The sequence below is a fragment of the Nelumbo lutea genome, chromosome 1 (assembly GCF_056320005.1).
Source record: "Nelumbo lutea isolate HS-2025 chromosome 1, American lotus-T2T, whole genome shotgun sequence".
In the NCBI taxonomy this organism is placed as follows: domain Eukaryota; kingdom Viridiplantae; phylum Streptophyta; class Magnoliopsida; order Proteales; family Nelumbonaceae; genus Nelumbo; species Nelumbo lutea.
In genome coordinates, this window is record NC_142684.1 from 188,274,554 (window position 1) to 188,292,650 (window position 18,097).

The 18,097-nt window shown below is 36.6% G+C and overlaps 1 protein-coding gene across 6 annotated transcripts; it reads right to left on the reverse strand.

The window, feature by feature from the left end:
* Window positions 1-225: 225 nt before the first annotated feature.
* GL3 (basic helix-loop-helix (bHLH) DNA-binding superfamily protein) lies at window positions 226-8,221 on the reverse strand. Of its 6 annotated transcripts, none has more exons than XM_088961685.1 (9): window positions 8,053-8,221; window positions 6,442-6,795; window positions 5,367-5,621; window positions 5,238-5,334; window positions 5,083-5,097; window positions 2,242-2,298; window positions 1,159-2,133; window positions 616-1,059; window positions 226-507 (listed from the first exon to the last, which is right to left on the reverse strand). In XM_088961685.1, the coding sequence occupies exons 2-9, from the start codon at window positions 6,579-6,581 to the stop codon at window positions 436-438; spliced, it is 2,055 nt and encodes a 684-aa protein (XP_088817811.1). In that variant the 5' UTR covers window positions 6,582-6,795; window positions 8,053-8,221; the 3' UTR covers window positions 226-435. The 6 variants fall into 6 exon arrangements, with proteins under 6 accessions (XP_088817811.1, XP_088817814.1, XP_088817815.1 ...); XM_088961688.1 differs by having other exon boundaries at window positions 6,442-6,753; window positions 8,053-8,220; XM_088961689.1 differs by having other exon boundaries at window positions 6,442-6,753; window positions 8,103-8,173.
* Window positions 8,222-18,097: the final 9,876 nt, after the last annotated feature.

Sequence of the window (18,097 nt, forward strand, 5' to 3'; positions counted from 1 at the left end):
ATACACCAGAATGTGCATATTGGGTGTTTCGATCACCCACTCCCCCTTTTTTCAGTTTTTTTTTCAAAATTTTACAGGGGATTGGCCCTGAAAATAACAAAGTTACAAATACCTAATATTTAGCATATTGGGGCGGTACCAATATGATATTGCCCGATACATTGTGATATTTTGAACCTTAACGGTTTGACCCATGTAAAGTGGTCGCAAAGTAGAGGGGGTGTCTTAGTAAATGACCCAAATTATGTAACTTGAACGTGTACAAAAAGCACCAAACACTTATAGTTCTTGCGGCGGGGAAAACTGATTCTTAAAGGATCCCTTCATCTAACATATTACATAATAACTGAGAAGAAAATTCTACAAACTCAGAGTAACCTTGAAGGGAAGGTATCCGATGATAATTATTGTCTAGTTGGCTAAAGACATCATCCTCTAACACTTACTGATAACTCTCTGAAGTGCTTGTTTGACCATTCCTGCTGATGCAACCGCCACTCCCCTAAACTGCAACCAAATTTGTGAACGGTTAATATTAATTTTCATGAACAGAGTTTGGATGGTTGGGTTGGAAAGACAAAAAAACCATTTTCTATTTTAAGTGAAGATCCACACCTTAGTTTTAAGCATTACAGTGAGAATTCCATCGACTGTGGACGATTGAACCGAGTGTGCATCTAAATGAAGATTGCTTACTGTGTCCATGATATCAAAGAACAAGCAATCCCTCCAAGTACACCGAATCTCAATCAAAACTTCCTTATCAATCACACTGACAATCACATCTTCTGCAGAACCATCTTTAGATAAAACCTGATTGAGCTCTGGTTCTGTTTCATCAATATCAATGGCCTTCCTCTTGTTTATGGTAGGTTTCTTGCCATTAGAAATGTCATTGTAACCATAGTTGTCGGATGTCCTCTCTGCTATGTCTGGATGCTTCCTTCTTGCTTTTGCTTCAAACTCTGATAACTCCCTGCAAGATTCCAACTCTTCAACCCTTCTCTCAAGCTCTTTTAGGTACTCTATGGTGTCACCAAGTATAGAAGCTTTGTCAACCTGCATAATATGCGAAATTAGATTCTGAAATGATTAAGATGCTTGAAATTTCACAATATGTCATCCAAAGCTACTACCTATGAAAGACAATACAAGTACCTTGCTAATAGAAGGAACCAAGGATCTCAGAACCAAAAACTTCTCATTCATTTTCTCCCTCCTCCTCCTCTCTGACAAGACATGGTTTAGACCAACATCATCCCCTTCCGCTTTGCAAAGTCCAAACTTACCAGTATTCAACTCCCGGGACTTGAGTAAGCTACCACCATGCATCTGAGCAACTTCAAACAAAACCTTCTTCAATATCTTTTGTGGTGTGCCAATCTTCACCATCTGTGCATCTAGAAATCCTCTTCTCTTCCAACTCTTAAAGCTGGACTCATGATTACCAGTGTGGAAGCCTGGTCCTACAATCAATGGGTGGGAGTTCTTAAAGATGGCAGAAAGAGCCCTAGAATAGTGCAGGTCGTCATTTCCAAGATCCAAGGAACCAAGTTTTGTGTGGTTACATTCCTGGAGGTCTTGAAGCTGAAGATTATTAATTCTTTCACCCTTTGGAGAAGAGACAACCTTCTGAGGATTTACAAAGATTTGAGATATGCAGTCACTGGAATTCATGGAACCATGAACACAATTGCTGAACTCATCATCCATGACCTGCCAGCTCTGGACTTGAGAAGTCCCACCATTCATACCATCAAGCATGAAGGAATCTTCAGTCTGTTGATTGGCTCTGCACTCGTTTGAACCGTTATCAGGGGAGCCGGATTTTATGTCATCACATATATTTGCATCTAGTTCCTCAATCCCATCCTGCTCAATGTCTTCTTTAGCCATGCAGGGAGAGAGACATTGTGGGAATGTTTGAGGCGCTATTTCTGGTTGCATTTCGCATTCTGGTGTTGGATTAAATTTATCCAAAGCCACGGTGTTGTCCACCTCATGTTTAAGCTCAAGGCTTTCCTCATTATCTACATTCTGTGGGCTGGAAGTTGATTGGTCAGAACATATGGGCTTTGGGAACTCCAAAAATGAAGTTTTCACGTTTTGAATGATGCTTGGGTCCTCCAAGACCTTAAGATGACAAAATACAACAAAGTGAATTGCTTACGCTGTGGATACAATGAAATGCAGCCTACTGCTATACAAGCACAAAGTGAATTAAGATATAATGAGAGTTACCAGTTCAGTCACCCCAAGCTCAACAACACCACCCAGAAACGGAAAGCACACTACTGTCTGAAAATTTGAAACAAAACACATATCAGTAATACAGTTCTCAAGAGAATGATTAGAAAAAACAAAAAAACAAAAAAAAAAAAAAACTAACAAACAAACAAAAACATAGTTATTAAAACATCTAAAAGGTTGGACAGGAAAAAGTGGTGTCTTATCAGATAAATCTGGTCCAACTGGGTTAACATGCATGATGAGATCAGAACTTGCATTGTTCCTTTCATAACGAGATTTATATTTTGTCAAGAACCATTCCCTGTGGAGTTGTCTGATCAGATAAATCTAAAAGGTTGGACAGGAAAGATTGTTGTCTGATCAGATAAATCTGGTCGAACTGAGCTAAGCTGATGAAATCAGAGGATTCAGAACATGCCCTTGTTCCCTTATTAACAAGATTTATATTTTGCCAAGAACCATTGACTGCGATGTTGGTTTTTTTCCCTTGATTCTGTATTGCAATTGTGACAAGAGCCATTACCCAATGTCGGACACAGCCATCTGGGGTGGATTGAATATAGATGGCATTTTCATGCCTGATGTGGCCTCCTTCAGCCATCTGGGGTGGACTGAATACAGATGGCATTTTCATGCCTGGAGTGGCCTCCTTCAGACTTGGACCAGCATTCTCACGTTTATTAAAACCGAGATTTTACCATTGCACCAAGCAATAGCCCCTTGATTCCTTCTTGCAGCTTTCATACATCTATTGTTTCAAAACTGGATTTTAAGGTATTTTCTTGCAAGAGGGACCAAGGGTGGGAGGGTTCTTTAGAGATGAAGCATGTGCTTACAATGTTCTCACGCACAATTGGAGTAGGAAGTTCAATAAGAGCAGAATTTATGGCAGTTATTCAGGGATTGCAGAGAGTTAATGGACTGACTACTCATTGAAGTTGAATCAAAAGAAGTGATTACTTGGCTACTGAATTGTGAGAGACAGAGAGCATTGTGGCCCTATAGAAATGATTAAATGAACTAAAGAAGTTCAGATGGATAACTAGGAATATGCAAGTGAAAATTCAATGGGTACCAAGGTTGGCCAAAAACTAAAAGGCATTAGCCCGACAAGGGGTAACTAGAAATCAACTTTTGGGCTCAATTGTTATGGAAACTCTATGGGGAGAGATAGTAGTGACTATGTTCTTGAATGATTTATGTAAGCCCCATACATCTTTGTTGTTTACATTTAATAAAATTAACTGTGAAGTTAACCAAGTTATCAAACTTTTATCTTGAGATTGGGGTCTACAGGCACATAACCATTTGCTTCTTATAGCTTTGTGAAGCTAACAAAGCTATCGAACTTTTATCTTGAGATTGAGGCCTACAGGCACATAATCATTTACTTCTTATGGATAGTCAAGGTCTTTGACATAACCTGGTCCAGGTCTTTGTATATGCAGGCACTGATGCACTAAATAGATGATAATGACATGTGTCCTGTTTGCATGGCTAGAATTGATAATCAATTCACAATATTTACCAGAAAATTTCCTAATATCTTTATTATATAATCATCATGAATGTACAACATGGTCTTAAATACACAAAGAATATGATATATAACTGTGACTCAGACAATATAAACCAATGTTACTTTGTATGACATACCAACTCTAGAAATCATGGCACATGAGTATGGCCATAAATGAATAAAAAATTAATTATGCAATTAGAAAAATAGTAAAAGAATAATAAAGCTAAGAAAAAAGTTGGAAAATTGAAGTGTTGACAACAATATGGATCTGTCCCTTGTCAGGACATCACTTTCTAGGAATTCTTAGTGCCAACATTTCATTTGTGGTTGACTTCAAATCTATAGCATAATCAGCATGTTACAGATAGTGTTGTGACAAGAGCCAAGTGTTGGCACAACTAGACACATTAGTTTTAACGTTTGAGATGTCCTTGTAACATTGAATGAACAAATGCTTAAGAAAATAGTCATAGGAATTACATCAAGAAAGGACCATTTACTTTCCATCATGTGACCACATTCAGGCTATATAATATTCAATCTACAAACTCGAAAATGAAATTCAGAACCCAAGCTTTTTGCATCTTAAGTATGCTAATATCATAGGCTCTATTTTAGGATTTGCCTGTTTCATTTTATATTTGTAGGCCTGGTCTAATCAACTGCAGATTGTTTAGGCCGCACATCAGGTTACTCTGCAGATCTTTACACATTAATGGGCAAAGAGGTAAGCTCCACTTCTGCTTTATTCTTTTCTCTTGCTCTTGTATGGGTCTTTTGTAGACTATGGTTAGCCTGGACAGAGGCCTTCCCGAAATATTGAAAGATGAAATCTAAAAATGTGGTAAATAATTTGAACCCCAACTACTAAATAACACCTCTAACTTAAGTCACTGCTTATAGTACAATAAGTTTTACCAAAAATCATATTGACAAGACAAATGAATAGTAAAAGGGAAAATGAAAACAAACTTTACTATGAACAAAAAACTTGTTGAAGGTTAATTGCACCAATACTGCTCTATTTAGGCTATATTGACTTGTTCAACAAGAAATCAGGGGAAAAGGACTTAGTCAAATTTGAACATCGAATTTTGCCAATTGATGACCATAGAAAAAAACCACTGATTAATGTAACTATGACCCAATTGGCATTTTATTATTTTATAATATATTATTAACTTCTGCCCAATTTCAAAACACCATCAAATTTTCTGGGGAAGTTAAAGATCAAGTTAATATGGACATGTAAAAAAAAAACAAAAAAAAAAACTTATTCTAGTACAGTGTTGTGCAAAAGTCCAACATACCTGGATGGATGCGCTCTGAAGGTGTTGATATTTGCAAGTCGAGACATTGAGAAGAAAGCAGACATAGGAGGAAAGAAAAGTCAGCTAGTTCACCTCTTTCTAATAGAGAAGTTTTGTATGAAAATCGAATCATATCTCAAACAATGAAAACCAACCTTTGCTAGCAGAGAACGAGAGAACACTTTGCTGTCAGCATGATGAGCATTGCATAACCAAATGGGCTGACCATTTGCCAATGTTCTTCCTGGCAACCTGCAGAAAAGTCATGGAAAAGAGCTGAGTACCCTTGTCCTGGCTTGAAGACGAAGGACATGCAAACCAAGTAATACCACTCTGCATCACTGAGATCTTCAGGAGATAATGCAGCTGAAGGCCTCCTAGCCTGCTGGTTAGTGTCACCTGCTGATAATGACTCATACAGCTCTCTCAATTGCTCACTCCTCTGCAAACCCATTTGGTCAGTGTTAAGCTCCATGGGCTGTACCGTCTTCCTTGTCTTAATGTCTCCGTTGTAGTACCCATCACCCCATGCCAGCACCCTAGCACAATCACATTTATGTGAAAAGATAAAGAGCAAAACAGAAATTTTAGAAAAAGAGAAGTTCATAAACAAAATCATCTGACAAGCAGCATAAAGACGAATTTGCTGTTGGACAGGTAGTTAAGTACTATAACAGAAATGTAGTCAGTCAAAAGGCTACACCTTATAGGCATGAAGATGCACAGTGTATCAAAAATGGGAAGTGGCTCAATTCAAGCAATCCCGAATTCAAACCGGCAGGAAAGGGGATAAAACAAGGAAGAAACGTCTGAGAAACAGAGTCATCAGCAATCTGAAGCCATTAGTTCTAAGATGAACATGAATCCCAAGTGAACCAGATATGTTTTTCTTTAAAAACTGAATTTGCGAGCAACCATCTGATACTACAGAAAGAAAAAAGGCACAACTAGAACAAAACAAAACGGTGGATTCCAAGTATAATTAGTGCATTGTCGAACATCCAGGCAATAGTGCAACAAATCTAACTTGATAAAACTCAACAGTGTCTCTTCATCAGCAGATTAAACAAATAACCATAAATCTGCGCCATTTTCATCAATTCATACCAAGAGAAACCACATTATACAATATATGTTGCAGATAAAAAGCGGTTGACTTGCACAAACCTGAGGCAGATCTAGGAGGAAGAAGGGACGCAATTAGACGATACAATTTTCATGTGGGCCCAGCATATTTCCCACAATATAGCACATATACTACCATTTAATATCAGTTTTCAGGTCGTTGAACAGACCCAGTTGCAGAAAAATTAGAAAATTATAACAAGAAAATAGGCTGAAATATTTAACTATTCTTACCCTTGTTGCCTAGTTGAGATGGACCAGAAGATCGCGTAACTCCATTGAATGCTTCTAACAGCAAAAGCAAGCTGTTTCCTGAGGTGGTTTTCTGGCACTCCGTCCTGATTTTGGAGCCCAGTAGCCATAGTCCAACACATAACCCTGAACTTCACTTACAGAGAGAACTTCACCACTTCAATCCGACTACGTAAGTATCAAAAGCGATCTGGGGAGGTGGGATTCTGGCTTTGCAATCTGATTCTTCATCTCCCAAAATCGGAACCAGAAAATTCCACGAAGGGATCGTCAGAGGCAGCTTTTGTTCTCAACCTAAAAGCAGTAAACCAGATGCAGTTGCAGCCTTATTAGAGCCTGTATAAGGGGAGAAGAAGGAAGCGATAGTTTTCAGCAATCTGTTTCTGGTCGTCGAAACGAGAAAACTTAACTCGAAACCAACTTGGTTTAGAGAAGGACAAATTAAACTACCAGAAAGCAACCTTTCGAGTAGTGTTTTGTCAGTGGCTCTGAGCTAGAAAAACAAAAGAGAGAAGCACCAGACAAAACTTTTTTTTTCAGAAATATCGCCATGGTTTTGGAGATTAAAAGGCAAGCAATGAAATAATAAATCTTAAAGCTTAGAGATGACCCTCCGTTTTCCCACAGGAGAGGTCAAGAATGGAATTCCTGAAAACTGTCTAAAAGAGAAGGAAAAAGAGAAACATAAGAGGTCTTTTTGAGATGGATTGCTGTAACTACTCGAGGCACTGGCATTATCGGAACTCAAATTCCGGTTTTGAACCAAGGAAGTAAAGGATCTCTCTATTTTTATGGTTGGGACTTACGAGAGTTGGAAAAGCAATAATGCTTTATACACTCGAAGTAACCTTTCTTGTTTTGGAGCTCTTCTTTCACTCTACCAAATCCAACTCATAAAGATCTGATTTTAGCACAGGAAACCTAAAAAAAAGGACCTACAAAACCGCACAAATCTATTATTTTGTTTTCTTTTCTTTTTTTGAGAGATGGGTTTATATTATTCCAGCTCGAATTCAATCAGTGTCCTAAGTTAAAGACAAAACCAGTAGAAATGCTTTAAATGAACAAAACCGTAAGCTTTGTTATATGCAGAATAAAATAACTTGTGAAACAGTAACAATGCTTTTTAAGTGAATTTACGACACTGATTTCTGGTTTTTGAAACGAAAAAAAAAAAGTAAGGAAATGCAAAATATAAAGAACAGAACCGGAAAAAATAATTCTTTTTTGAGACTAGCAAAAGTATATGATATTGAGTCTGACACCAGAGAGAGAGGGAGGGAGAGCGCCAGAGAGGTAAAGGGATCACATGAACATTGAAACAGAAGGTTGGCAATGTTGCTCGGTCGTCCTACGCATATGATTGAAGGAGGTCTGATTTTATAGAGGAAACCGAGATGCATAAATGAATGAGAGAGAGAGAGAGAGAGAATGGTGTTTTGGTGTCTTTTCTCTTTTTCTTTTTCTCATGTAAAATTTGAAACAAGCCAACAAAGATGGTCGGCTCGAAATTCTGCCACCAACAATAATATCAAATAAATAATGAGATATTTAATACATTTTAGAATACGAAAAGATGGTTAGAAAGAGAACCAGAGATAACAGTTGCAAGGCTAGAAAATTCAAGGATTATTCGGCTTTACACATATAGACTCCCAGTCGGCTTAACTCAGCTGCTACAGATATGCTACAGGCTACAGAGACTACAGACACATACTCAAAGACAAGAACTGATCAACGCCCTTGTTTTTCTATTCTCCCACTCCCTAATTTCTCTTTGTACCACTTTTACACCAGCAAGTGAGCTTTTTACACCGCTGCTAGACTTTTTGAAGAATCCCATTCCCATCCGTGTCTGTATGTGGTAATATCACTGTAAGTCCATGGCCCCAACATTTGAATTCTCTCTCTCTCTATCTCTCTCCGAGGTACTGTTGGTCAATGATCTGGGCACCTCCCATATTTTGAATTTCTGATAAAGAAGGCACTTAATGCAATGAAAAAGATACCTCAAACCTTTTTTTTCCTGTTCTGTATTGATTAATGATAAAAGCCACTTTTGTCTTTTAGAAATCAATACAACTTTTGATAAATAAATCCTTTTTTGGTAGAGATGAATAAATCAAAAGTAGCTAGAATCAAAGAATGTGCCCAAAATCAAGAAGAATCCTTCAAACTTTTTTTTTTCTCCCTGAAACCTAGCTATGTCTACTAGTAAAAGAAAATAATATTAGTCTACCAGTAAATGCCATATATTTATATATACATAGTTCATGTGTGGCTACCACTAGCTTTCCCTTGGATAAGTTCATGACGACACATGCCTAGATCCTCTTTGTTATACCTTAGACGATTGCCTCTACTTTAACACAAATACAACAAACCTACCCTCTTAATATATTAGCCATGGATTGAGTGTAAGTGGATCAAATGAGCTTCAGAGTTGGTTTGGCACTAATATAATTCCATTCAACAAATATAAATGCAGCAGCACAGTGTTTTGCGGGGAGAGAAAAGAGGAGTGATTTGTCATTTCCGCTTTTTCATTTTCCATATCAGTCAATTTTGTCAAAATGCACTTTAAAGAAACTGCATTTGGGAGGTCACTTTCTCAAAGAAGAAAAATTAGAATGCTGCTCTCAGCTTTTAAACTTCATGTATTTGATAGAGTGATTCCTTCAATTCCTTTCACCTCTTTTCTTCTTGGGGATTCATATTCAAATTTTATATACATCTGGGCTATTACTATTTCTCTTTTTTATCTTTATGAATAAGAAATGATACAAATGATGTGACTCATGACTCAATAGTCTTTCCTTGCGGCAGGTGAAGAAAATGTTCTTTGTCCAGAGTCATCAGCTGCATGCATATATAGAGATGAATCTGGTTTGATTAAGAGCATTTCTAGCTGGTGGCCTATTAAATTGCTTGCTGCAATGGGCTCCATCTGAGGAGGCCACCTGGTTTGGGGTCCCTCCTTTTTGGTTGTTTTATTTATGATCCATGTGTTGATGTATCTTTCAATTATGAATAATTGCAATTTACCCAGAAAAAAAAAATGTTTCCAAAAGCTAGTCAGGAAGCGAGATAGAAACCAGCCTTTAGAATATTTACATAAGAAAAACCTATCAAGTAAATGATTAGAAATCTGTTCAGTAACTCATGCGGCTGGTTAATTGCTTTTGAGTAAGCTCTTTTACTTGTTGAATATGTTTTAAATGAACCCAAGAATAAACCTGACAGCAAATTCCATTCAATGAAATGCTTAAAATACACAGGCTCAGTTGGGAAGGAATACAAATACAAATATGTATAGTGTAAATATATACAAAATATAAGGTTTTGCACTCTACGTATTTGTATTTGTACTCTTCTCAAACTGAACCAAAGCTATAAATAGCAACAAAACTGATACAAAGTGTCAAGGACAAGAAAACAAATCACCAAACAGCAGATTAAATTGCTGATGAAGAAGATAGAAACCACTGAGCTAGCTGGGAGAGTAAATTGGTTACAAGTGATAGGAAAAAAAAATTATTTTGATTATTGGATCATTGGATTATGGGGATCATTAAATTGCCACATTTTGTTTTAGGTTATTCAGGCTTGGTCCCATCCAAACAGCGCCTGTTGTGTACCTTAACAAGTGTCTTTTTTCTGTGATATTGAGTACATAAATCACATTACATGGAATTAGGGGTAAAGACAGAGCAAAAACGAACGTGAGCTGATTGGCCGGAGACAAAAACATACACACCCCGCTGAACTATCTATACGGTTGAACACGTGTTTAATACAATTTGGTCCTAGATGAGCCCACAGTGAGTACTGACGTGTTCAACTATAACAGGCAATGCAGCCCCGTGTGTGTGATTTTGTCTCCAGCTCCTGATGATTCGTATTCCTATTTTTGGAGGGATACCGACTGACATATCTAACTCAATTAGTGATTGAATAGTGGGTTATCAAATAGAGTTCACATCAGCAGCTCCCACACAAGGGGCTCCCCACAATGCCCTACAGCACATCTTGACCTTGTATTGGGAATATCTTGACCTTGTCTCAAGTGATATTCTCAGTACAAAGTCGGAATGTGCTGTGGGGCGCTGATGTAAACTCTATCGAATATCAACAAAACGGGTCAGGAACACTTCTGCCATGGTTACAGGAAGGCAGGAAATACACGATGGTTGAGAAAGACGACATAAGCATGAAAATATTGCTCATGAACTCGGTTATCTGATTTCGACTCAGAATGGTCCCCAGTCATGGAGTTTGGCTTGCACAGTACTAAATTTACATGGCATGTGAACAGTAGTGTTTTTTAAGAGAAAAATCAGTTCATCTGATCTTCTGTCTTTAACTTTAACTGATGGGGTGTGTTTCTATTTTATTGGAGGGTCACATGCAACGATGGTCACAGCAGATGTGAGCTCTATCAATGAACAAGGCTAGTGTTCATTGTTCAATCCAAAAGATTTCCATCCACCTAATGCATGGCTTTGGCTATGGAAAATTGGTTGATTCGAGCAATCAATTAGACTGGATTAAGTCAACAGTTGACTCTGAATCATATGCAGAAAGGAATCATCAATATGATTCGGTGTTCCATGTTCCATCCTTGGTAGTTGAATCAATCTGGAGAGACATGGAACCAAAAGAATGGAAGGAATGGAATGTTGCCGGATGAATCAAAAGAATGGAAGGAAAGAGTTTTAGGGCCCGTTTGGATTGCGGGAATTGGGTTTGGAATGGCGCATTTCGATTCCAACTATTTCATTGGACAGACTCTGAATTTCATTCCCACTTTTGGTGGAATGGCATTCCCCATCCCTTCCCCTCCCTTCCGTATGAGATTCGACCCATTCAACTTGATTCTAATTCCGATTTCAGTTCTCATTTGAACTAAATGGGTTGAGTATAAGCCATTAGGACTTTGATTCTGATTCCAATTCCAACTATGAACCCTTAACCTTTAAACGAGGATAAAGGTGCATAAAGAATATGAGGTTCAGTATTTTTTATGCCTACACCCATGAAGATTCCTATGGAATTTACTATTCTTGTGCAGTCAATTATATACAGCCCAAGTGAACAAACTAGTTTTTTATATCATCAAAAAGCAGGTTTGTTATTGTTGCATGGAGTTCATATGTACAAATGTGTCATACAAGGAGAGGAGAATCCTGTGGATAGCACATGTAATCAATTTTTTTTTTCTGTAAATTTGTATGAAAGAGAAAACAAACTTAAATACCTCTTCACGGATTATGTATATACATTAGTGGACCCTGAAATGTATCGATACACAAACATCAATACAAAAAGAATTGAAGGGTTTTAAAAATTTGTGAACAGAGAAGTACCAACAGACCCAATGTAGATTTTTAATTTTCACGACAGGGCTATAAATATTCAAAATGTCAAAAACCCCAACTTCATACATCAATGCCCGCGTGAATTAGCATCAATTCTCAGCTTATACCCACACCAACTGTATTTTGGACCTAAAAATTCTAACCCTAGGCTGAACCGTTATTCTCCCTAAAAAAAATCACTCTTCCATGCATTTAAAATATTAAAAAAAAGAGTATTGGTGATATCGATATGCGCCAATACAGCTCCTTTTTAACACAAAACACCTTTTCCATGGGGACTAAATAAAAAGAGAAAGAAGAGCAGTGGGGATGAATGAATACAGACATGAAAGCGACGTATCAAATTAAAGAAGAGCAGTGGTCATGCACATATAAGCCAACACTATTCGAAGACTCCGAATAAGCCACTGTTGTCTCTCTTATGGAGAGTAGACCTGTTCATGGGCCGGGCTGGCCCGTTGGGCCACCCGGCCCCCGGATGGGTTTGAATGTGGTTATAGGCCTGTAGGTTTAAATTCGGGCCAAAAAGCCCAGCCCGCAATAAATTTAAACCGGGTTCAGGTTTTAGCAAAATAGCTCAGCCTGACCTAATATTAGACTTAAAGTGAGTAATGTGATTATGTCAATTTGAATAATATTTTTGATTTAAGAATGTAAAACTGCGTTTTAAAATATAAAAAAAGGGGGAAAAAACCATCTCGTAGTCCCATTGTTCATTTAAATAGGAAAAAAATACTATCTGAATTTTTAATTCTAATTTGAATAGGAAAAATGGTTTTTTTTATTAGGTCGGGCTTTGGGCTTGGGCTTTTTATCGGGGCCGGGCTCGAGTCCAAGTTATAGGCCCGTTGGTCAGGCCGGGTTTGGGCTCGGGCCTAGCATATTTCCCTTAATGACAAGTGAAACCCGGCCTGGCCCATGAACAGGTCTAATGGAGAGATGTTCACGTTGTGCGACTGTAATAACTAGTTGGGATAATATTGGGAGCGTTTGTTGGCAATAGGGGTGTCCATGGTTTGGTTAATTAAATCATGGACATATTTTGTAAACCAAATTGGTGGTATCGATTTTTCTATTTCTCCAAATTGAAACCGAATTGGTATCATCAGTTTTTGATCCACCGGTTTCGGTTTTTTACCAGTTATGTTCTTTGGTTTTTTATATTTATAATATATATTATATAAACATATAATATATTATAAATATTTTAAAAATATATAATGTATATAATATATTATTATAAATAGATTATAAGTATATATTAATGTATAATATATAAAAAATATGTGACATATATTAAAAGTACATATAAATATATATCGGTCGGTTCAGTTAAACACTAGTTTTTATAGATTAACCGAAAACTGAACAGATCCTTCAGTTTTTCAAAAATCCCAAACCAAAACTAAATCGATCTCTTCGATTTGATTTTTTTTGATTTTTCGGTTTTTCATGGACACGCCTTCTTGGCAGCAGATCAACAAGGGACAAGCTGGTGGGGTGGGTGGGTTTGGTTAGATCTTTAATGTGGGGCTTTCACCATCATGAGTCCCCATGCAAAGCTATTAAGACACTTTTGGGTGTTTTGATAAGGAGAGTTTGGTTGGGCAACTACCTACAGTGTTTGCTTATCAAAGAAGGCAATAAAAAATAAAGAAAAAGCCAAACTGAACACAAATAATTTGTAGTTAGGGGATAAAATTGTCAGAGATCAGTGGCTATTGGTCAGCACTGTCAAGGGACGATGGTATGGCGTTTATCGTTCCCACTTGTCATGCAAAATTTTTTGGGATATTGACAGTTGAGCCCAGAGTCAGAAATTTTAGGCCCAAAATACAATTGAGGTGGATGATCGATAGGAATTGATGCCAATTTATAAGTGGACATTGGTGTATAGAGTGGACGCTTTTACATTTAAATGCTTATAACTCTATAATGTAAATGAAAAATCTGCACTGATCTTGTCTGTACTTCTCTAAATTTTCTTTTTTCAAAAGATCCCTTCTCTATATATTGCTGGAGACTATCATGACTAATCATATTTAACAAATTTTGGGGGGCCAAGGACTCCACCGATATAATTGGCTCCGCACCTGAGTTCCACACTCCGCTTGCCATTTTTTTCACTGCATCACTAGGGAAGATTGATCAAAAGTGACAGCTGAAATCAGTTGGCTCAAAAGTCTCTCTTTTGTTTATTTGCAACGCAATTTTTTTTGTATTAAGCTATTAATACAAATTAACGCATAAGAGTACAAAAATGCAAATTTTGGTCCATTTTTGGGTTTTTTTCGTTTGTCGTTTCAGGTTTTATTTAAAATCATAAAATTTGAAACGGGGATAAATTAGAATTTGCACTCAAACGGTTTTGTACTCCCTGGAGATAAAATTGCATTGCAATAAAAATTTGAGTTAGGGGTTTTAAAAATTTTGCTTCTCTATTTTGTTTTAATTTTCCTTGAAGCTGAATTAAGAGGAATTCACTGGAGGTTAAATCAGAAAATCATGGCTTTAGATGTAATGCAGTTGCCCCGCTAAGAAGTCACTACATCTAATTCAAGGTGGGGCCATGGCAACAGATCAAAAGCTTTGATTCAGTTGCAATACTGTGGTAATAAATGTGGATTGAAGTGATCGTCGGCTCCCGTGATCATCTCTCACTACTAAAAAAAGTAGGATTTTTATTTTAAACCATTATAACAGAGGAAATGGGGTTTGATCAAGGTTCAAAATATTGATATGTTTGACATGTCGGTAGAGGTGTATCGGATGAATTGAAAATATTTTTTTTACTTTTTTTTTTTTGAAACTGGTAGAGCTCCTTCACCCCTGAATCGGTCAGACCCCCGATACATCCACTATAAGAACATATTAGAGGGGCCCCAAAACGATACATATTGACTATTACGGGCCAATAAGTGTCAACACTTTCAACCTTAAATCTGATTAGTGATTTTAATTTCTTATTTTCGAAGTTTTGTACTTGACAATGACCATTTATGGGTCCATATAAACTTTTGTACTTTGTGTGTAGATCATTTGTTTCCATGAATTTAATTATATAGGTTCCAAAGGGGCCGATCATTACTTAGTGTAATGGTAAATTTTCAGACAATCAAGTGTAGAAACAAGGGTTCAAGTGTGAGAGTGGCCAATTTGTGTATAAAAAGAAAGGTTAGGACTATATCGGGTTTACCCCTCTCAATACCCAATATAGCTGCGACTTAATGCCCGTAAAATGCAAAAACCTCCCCTAAAATTTCTGACAATCATAAAAACCTTCCTTTAGTTTAATTTTAACAAATACCTCCCTAAACTTTTGAGAAATTTGACAAAAACCTCCCTTCTATCACTTTCTTAGATGTAAAAGGTTAGACTGATGCACCAGTTTCTTCTAAATACCCATCCTATCCTTTTGTAAATTATTTTGCATACAAAATTACTTAAATAACCCTATTTTTTTACTTGACAAAAATCTCCTTTTAACAATCATCTTCTAATGTTTTTGTGTCAAATTAAAACATGGTTATTCAGTAATTTTGTATGTAAAATAATTTATAAAAGGGTAGAATGGGTATTTGGAAGAAACTGCTATATCAATTTAATGTTTTCTGTCTGAAAAGGTGACAGAAGGGAGGTTTTTGTTGAGTTTCTCAAAAGTTCAGGAGGTATTTTTTAAAATGAAACTATAGAGGAGGTTTTTATGATTGTCAGAAACTTTAGGGGAGGTTTTTATATTTTACCCTTAATTATATAAACCCAAATTTGTGCAAGTCCCCCAATGAAGGATCCAAAGGTGGTTTGAGTAGAAAATATGAAAAGAAAAATAATCTCTCCTATCCTTAGAGGCACGAGAGAGGCCCATGATGGGTTTGAATTGCAAGAGTAAATGTTTGGCTTTTCTTCTCCCACACAGCTCAGGAAATTTCAACGTAAGGTGGACCAGATAGCCTAACAAAAACAGCCCAAGGTTGTCCCCTTCTTCAGGTGGACTGTGGGCGTCATAAATAAAAGATGATGCATTATTTGCATGTAGGAAAGTTTGGCACTCCCACCATTAAGCTCCTTTTGGTTTGATAGAAAATAAGCCCTAAACAAAAGGGGTTTTTAGTTCAGTCCACCTCGGAAATTTTGAGGAAAAATTCTTAGTAAAATTTTTGAAAATTGGAATCAAGGTTCAAAATATTAATACAATGTGACCTGTATCTTGTTGTATCTTTTAGGCTGCATTTGGTATTTCTTATTTTAAGGATTTATCTCTTTTTTTTGCAGTTAAAAGCCCATTGGTCATAGGGATATTTTAATTGCAAAAAGGAGATAAATCTTTAAAATAAGGAATGTCAAATGCAGCTTTAGTATCCCATACATTTATTTTAAGGTGTTTTTAAGAAATTTTTTTAATAATTAAAACACCTAATATTAAGTGTTTATAGCAGAGACATGGGATCAAATCCTGCTGCCGGGTTTACGGGGATGGGAATGGAGACTATTCCTCTTTGTTGTAGTGCAGGTGTAGCCCCATGGAACCCAAAAAATACTATTAAAATAAAATATTATATGTGACATTTTGATTTGATTCAGATATTATACATCGTCGTTAATAAATCAAATTAAAATGATAAAAATATTATATTTTATTCATAAAATGAATTAGAAATGGATTATATATAATAATATCATTCATTAGCAAAATACATTAAAAATAACTTCCATAGTTCTTCAAGTTGTGAGCTTTTAATTAATGAAAATAGGATTTATGTTCATTCCAGTCATAAATGATTTTGGAAAAATCAGGTTTAACCGTATCAGACATTAATTAGATTCTTTTTTTTTTTGGTTTTTAGGAGCAATTGACCACCTGAGTAGTAAAAAAAACTGACCTAAGGAGTAGCATTAGAACCGTCTAATCGCAACCATCACTGTTAAAGCCCATCTGTGAGGGCTGAAGCGCACGGAGCTTCTGGCCTTTTGAGATGGACCCTATGCAGATTAAACCAGATTTTTTCATTGTAAAATTAGTCCTCACACCTACCTCACGACAACGGGATCTGTTCCTTCTCACACTTCGGTACTTACAAGTACCGAAAGGTGTTTCCAATGCATGATTAGATGTGCATGTGAGGTGCGTGTGAGGCACTCTATGTAAGGAATAAATGTGGTCTCCCACTTCACTGCCTTTACAGTATGTCTGATGAAAAATTTGCAGTTGCAGGAGGATCCAAATTAGCCATCAATCAGTTGATGTTTGGATAGTCTGTACAGTCTCTTTAGATACTCTATTCAGAGTGCCTCAAAGGCAGTTCAATCAACTTAGCTGAATGTTGAAAGGAGGCCAAAGTGCAGCAGCTTCTGGCTTTGTAAGGTGGACCACACATGCATGAACAGCTTACAATTAAGTTATGTTTGGTAAAAAATCCAAAGCGCCCAAATCCACTGTCACTCACTCATCTAAACAAGTTTATCTAGAATAGCTGAGGTTCTATTTGGCAAGTTATTTTAGAAAGATTTTCCAACAGCCATGATGGCTAAAGAGACATATTGAGATTTTAGAGTTTTGTTTTTAAAGATAAAGACCATTTAGCAAGTGAGTCGATCTATTGGATTTAAAAAAAATGTATTTAAAAGCTATTTATCACATGAAAAAACCCATAAAGCTTTAATTTATTGAAATTCAACATTTTCGGTGAATTTCTTAGGTATTCTGTGCACATGTCTTCTAATTACAAGCTTTTGATTATCAAATAAAAAAAAAAAAAAACAATTTTTGATCTTTTTAAATTTGTTAAAACATAAAAGAGCGCACAGAAAGACAAGACCACATCAATCAAAAGGACTAGTATCAGTTTTTTATAGGTAAAGGGTCCGTCGTCATCTAGTGCAAATAATGACCATGTTTTTGGAGGATAGGCATCATCTTCTCAGTTCTGTCTTTTCGGCCACTATTTTTACAAAGGCAGCTAAAACAGTAGCACTAATTTAGACAGTCCAACCACCCCTCTTGTTGCACTATGTATGCTGCAAATTTGAAATCACATAGTATTGTTGGATGGCTGTTGCACAAAGTTCAGCCATGATTCATGACTTCTGACTCGAGCTCTAAATTATTAATATGAGAATATGAAACGGGCAATGGGGACCCATCATTTAATGGCCTTAACCAAAAACATCTTATTTCTATACCATTTATAAAAATGAGAATGATAATAATTGTATAGTTAAAAATTTTAATTTTATTTTCCCTTTTTACCTTCTAAATGGTG